At 39.3% G+C, this 5,334-nt stretch overlaps 1 protein-coding gene across 1 annotated transcript in view; it reads right to left on the reverse strand.

The window, feature by feature from the left end:
• Nucleotides 1–1,773, reverse strand: part of Bmper (BMP binding endothelial regulator) — a 108,533-nt gene extending 106,760 nt beyond the window's left edge. Inside the window, exon 1 of the mRNA XM_008837831.3 lies at nucleotides 1,507–1,773. Within this exon, the coding sequence (XP_008836053.1) occupies nucleotides 1,507–1,716 (210 nt within the window). The 5' untranslated portion in view covers nucleotides 1,717–1,773. The remainder of the gene's footprint in view (nucleotides 1–1,506) is intronic.
• Nucleotides 1,774–5,334: the final 3,561 nt, after the last annotated feature.

Here is a 5,334-nt window from a genome sequence, read left to right on the forward strand (position 1 = left end):
CAGAGAACTATGAAACTGTTTCCTGTACCTGCCCTAGAAATCTGGAAGCACCTTAAGTGGGACTGTTGGAGAGGGAAGTCCTACACTGACAGAAAATAATATTGATTACCACAACTGCAGTCTGACTTTCCCAATGGCTGTAACTCGTATCCTGAGAAATCAGTCTCTTTCAGGAAAAGTTTGGAATACATGACCTAATTATCTCTCACAGATTTCCTAAGCCCTAAAGTGATATAAACATCACTGTGGAGTGACTGACTGTCAGCAAGCAAGAGAATTGGGAGGGTGATGCATTTTAATAAAGGCTCAGTAGCTGGTGGAGGGAGTTGTAGCCTGTGAAGTTTTGGTGGTGATATGAAGTCTTGGGGATGGAGGCCAAATTTAAAAGAGGGAATTCCTCTCTATGTGTACATATAGTCCAAGCATGGTGGTACACACTATTAATATGGAGGCAGAGCCAGGTGGATCTCTGAGGACAGCTTGGTCTATATATCTACTACATAGAAAGTTCCAGGCCAGCAAGGGTTACATCACCAGAAGGTGTAAACAAAACAACAAAACAACTCATATACAGCAGTGTATACAAATAGAGTTGTTATGGATGATTAGCTTAGCAAGGGTCATGCAACAAACAGGAGAAGGAAGGTACCTCATAAGAGTATTCTTGGACTTGGAAATTCCTGTGATCAGTGCCAGGATGCAGACAGTACAACCCTTATCCAGTTGGCCCTGAAGTGGGCAGCTCCCTAGCAAAGCATGCCTCAAGTAATCAAGAACTTCTGTACTCTCATCCTAGCTACTGACTCATACTGACTCTGAGCATAGCCCCTGTTCCCTCTCTACTTCTCTAGCTATTAAAAACAAAGTAATAATCCCCACCAAAATAAATTATTCTAAGCTCATGTCACCCAGACAGGTGGGTTAGCTCACTGAATAATGCTAAAGCCTTCATGAGAAATTCTCTTCTTGGATTCAAGTGTGATTCACCACACAGAAACAGCCTATGGATGTGTATGATGTGTATCACTGTAAAACTGTAGACTTGAGGAATCTTTCTTTAATAAGAATTAGATTCTTTTTGTCCTTTGAGAAAAGCAAGCAGTGGCTCAAATAAGACACTGTACAGTAAGTAACACATAAATTCTCTCTTCCTAAACTGCCAGGTTTATCTCTGTGATGGACTATAAATCCATGCCTTCTTCTTCTCCTGAATGATGGTAAAGCTATTTACATTGCCAAGTATTCTACAGAATTCATCCTGGATAGATGGAGCCTGAGAACAACCATTTGTATTTGTCTGATATTCAGAGAGTCCTTAGTACAGCTGCTCAGAGAGTAACTTTTACCACCCAGAGATATTTTTGTGACCTAAAGTATGACTGTACTGGTCAAATGGCATCAACAGCCCTTCTTCTTCATAAACAAAACACTATCATATTTGACTGTAACAGCACTGTAATCTAACACAGTTTTGGAGGGTGGCCCAGGCGCTCAGGGACCCCTTACCTTGCAGGTACATGTTGTACAGTTGTCATACAGAAATGAGGATCCATTGTCATAAATATCACTATGAAAGAGGCAGCTCCCAAAAGGAAGGTCAGATACTTTCCTCTGACCTGCAGGAAAGCAGTAGAAAGAATAATGTAAACAAGAGAGAAGCCAGGCATATCCTACTTTATCATCAACAATTACCTCCATCATAGGACTGTCAAACATTCTCACAAGACAGGTAAATCTGGTGTACAAAAATGAGCTCTGGGTCAAATGTAACCAGGAGGTCCCCAAGAATTATCAGTTTGAAGAGTCATTGCATAAAAGTTTAATTACACAATGAAATGTACAGGTTCAAAAATTGTTATTACATGTCACTATGGTGGACATATCAGTATTTCAATAGGGCAAGCTATAGCGTTTTTCAAGGATGTGATACTTCTGTTGCATCTTAAAAAACAAGTAGTAGCCAGGCGTGGTGGTGTATGCCTTTGATTCCCAGTACTTAAGAAACAGAGGCAGGCAGATCTCTGTAAGATCAAGGTAAGCCTGGTCTACACAGTGACTTCCAAGCACACTGGGGCTATAGGAAAACCTTACCAAAAAAAAACAAACAAAACAACAATAACAACAACAACAACAACAAAAAAAAAAACAGTAGCTTTATCCATCAAAGAAAGAATGGTAAAAGGAATCAAGATATCTTAAGGATTGTAACTAGCAAAAGGAACTAATGAAATTAACATTAGCATCTGTTATGGTCTAAATGCCTGTCCCCACAAAATTCATATGCTGAGATTAATCACCAGCTAACGATGTGAAGAGCTGAGAACTTTGAGCAGTACTTAAGTCAGAGGGTGGAGCACCCACTGAAGCTCCTTTATGAAACAGGCTTCAGAAAGTCTCCTTCTCCCTCCCACCAAGAAGAAGAGCTATGAGCTAGAGAAAGCCTTCAAAGAGTCTGCAAGAACATTAATCTTGTGTTTTCCAGCCTCCCAAACCATGAGAAATACATTCCTGTTATTTAAAAGCTAGTCAGTCAATGGTATTTTTTTATAATAGCCTAAATAGATTCACACATAAACTCAGTAAAGAAGCTATGCAAAGGTATAAAAGGTAAAATTAACACATGAAGGCTGACCCCAATTCCACATGCCAAGTGTCCAACCTTTCAGAGGCACAATATCTGTGTAAATGGTCTGATTTCTCCCTGATGTGAGGACTGGATTGGTGACCACAGAGCCAAAACAGTATTCTTAGATAAGGAATAGGACACATTTTTCCCTTTCAACACTTGAATTTCTACTCCCTGGAGCACATGGGACCATCTCCAAAATGTTATTTAATTAAAGACTAAGTTAAGAAACCTGTAATTCATGTTCGCTGAACAAATTTATAGCCACACTCCTCTTTCTTCTTAAGAAAGATTAATAGCAATCTCTATTAGTAGGCCTCCTGGACTCTCTACCAGCACCTACTCACATATTAAACTCTGTCTCACAATTGCAGTTGATGAAAATTCCACTCGTAGGAGTCAAGGAAAAAAAAAAAAAAGGCTGTCTTTCTATGAGTGGTCAGTGCAGACCCAGCACCAAATCATCCGTTGGGTCTCAGTATGACAAATGATCTTGCCAGAACTCAGAAGATGACAGTGTGTTATACTTTGGACCCCATATTTGGAGTCCATAAAACCTCATATACGGATCTTTAATGACCTTATCTCTGATCTCTCTCTGGGCCTCTCTGACTTCACTCATGAAGTGGCATCAGCAGTGCTCCTGTGCTGTGTTGCTGTTTCTACCTGCAGTGGTAAAATGTACACCCAAAGTTATCTCAAGGTGAGACAAAATTAGCATAAGCATTTTTCTTGATGTGTATGTGTGTGTCATATACGTTGCACGTGTTCCTGTGTGTTCACACACGTGTGAGTGCAGCTGTGTGTGGATGCATGTGGATATATCTGGACATACATACGGATGCCAGACGTGGACATCCGGTATCTTCCTCACCACTTGCCCTTTTATATATTAAGGTTGTTCTCTCACTTGGATCCAGAGCTCAAGGATTGGGCTTCTCTAGCTAGTCAGCTTCAGGGGTCTTCTGTCTCTACTTCCCAAATGATGGGGCAATAGACTAGCCACCATGTCTGTCTGGCATTTACGTGGGTTCTAAGGATCTAAACTCTGTTCTTCACACTTCCATGGCAAGTGCTTTTGTCCACAGAGCTATCTCCCCATCCCATAATCATTAATATCCCAACTAATATATAATTCTTATGTGCTCAAACATGTCTAGGTATCCTTTAACTTCCTACAAAATATGAAATTCACCCCTTCTCTAAATATTCCTCTAAGGAATGCCTATAGTGATATTCTGAAGCGTGAGAAAGCTGTGTGACCAGAATCACGTGATGGACACAACCCATTATAATCACTTCTGCCTAACCACATCATAGTTTTAGGACATCATAGTATAAGACATAGTAACTAGGTTTCAAATATTTACTACAATGATGGTATTCTTTTTTTTACTAAGCTAAACATTATTATCTTTTTATCAATCTATCGGAGATATGTTTCTGTCCTTTAACAAGCAGAATATAGTCTAGATAATATAGAATATAGTAGAATTCTGTTTCAGTTAAATAATTTGTAAAGTTGTGTCCTGGTTACTTTGTTCTATATTTTATCTATATGTACTTCAGGTCTTCTACAAGTGACATCAATTTTTTTCTGGCAAAATGCAAATGTGTGTGTGTGTGTGTGTGTGTGTGTGTGTCTGCACAAAACTCTTTAAACTCTTTACAGAGCTGGACATGGTGGCACGCACTTATAATTCTAGCACTTGGGAGGCTGGGGCAGGAAGAACACAACTTCAAAGTCAGCTTGGCTTTCATAGCAAGAATCAGTCTCAAAAATAAGTGAACAAAAATCTCTATGTAGAAATTTAATTTTTTTCATGGCTGAGGCCCACATTTCCTCCCCAAAGGTCAGTTCATCTCAGAATACATGGCCGCTTCCAGTCTGTTCATAGCCTTTTGTTTGGACTGTCATTATTGTACTTAGTATTCTTGTGTAGGAGGATAGATAGCTGGATGAATAGATATTGATAGATGATAGATAGATAGATGATAGATAGATAGTAGATAGTAGATAGATAGATGATAGATAGGTGATAGATGATAGAGATAGATAGATGATAGATAGATAGTAGATAGTAGATAGATAGATGATAGATAGGTGATAGATGATAGAGATAGATAGATGATAGATAGATAGTAGATAGTAGATAGATAGATGATAGATAGGTGATAGATGATAGAGATAGATAGATGATAGATAGATAGTAGATAGTAGATAGATAGATGATAGATAGGTGATAGATGATAGAGATAGATAGATGATAGATAGATAGATGATGTGGAGAGCCGTAGGCCCCCACCCCAGGAAATAGCAAGACCTGATTCCTGGCAAAGCTGTTTTCCAGACATCAAGGCTGACCTGGTTTGAGATTAACCAGATGACCATACTTGAAAGCCTCACAAACATGTTGTTCTAACTCAGGCACTTACCGCTTGAAAAACTCCTTCATTTCTCATAAAACTGCCTAAGAAACTTTTTGTATTACTTTGTAATCATGCAGGTGTAACCTTATAATTGATTTGTGGCCTTACTATAGAATTGTGATATGGTGTTCTGTTAATAGAATTGCTCTGCCTCAATAGATTTATCCCTGCCAACTTCCCCCTCCCACTACTGCCGCTTTCTCTCTCCCACTTCTACCGCTTGTAGTTTGTGGTCTTTGTCTTTAAAAGAAGCCTGTGAACTGGGCTCAGGGCTTCTG

This window comes from Nannospalax galili, unplaced genomic scaffold (assembly GCF_000622305.1).
Source record: "Nannospalax galili isolate Female #2095 unplaced genomic scaffold, S.galili_v1.0 scaffold739, whole genome shotgun sequence".
NCBI classification, from domain to species: domain Eukaryota; kingdom Metazoa; phylum Chordata; class Mammalia; order Rodentia; family Spalacidae; genus Nannospalax; species Nannospalax galili.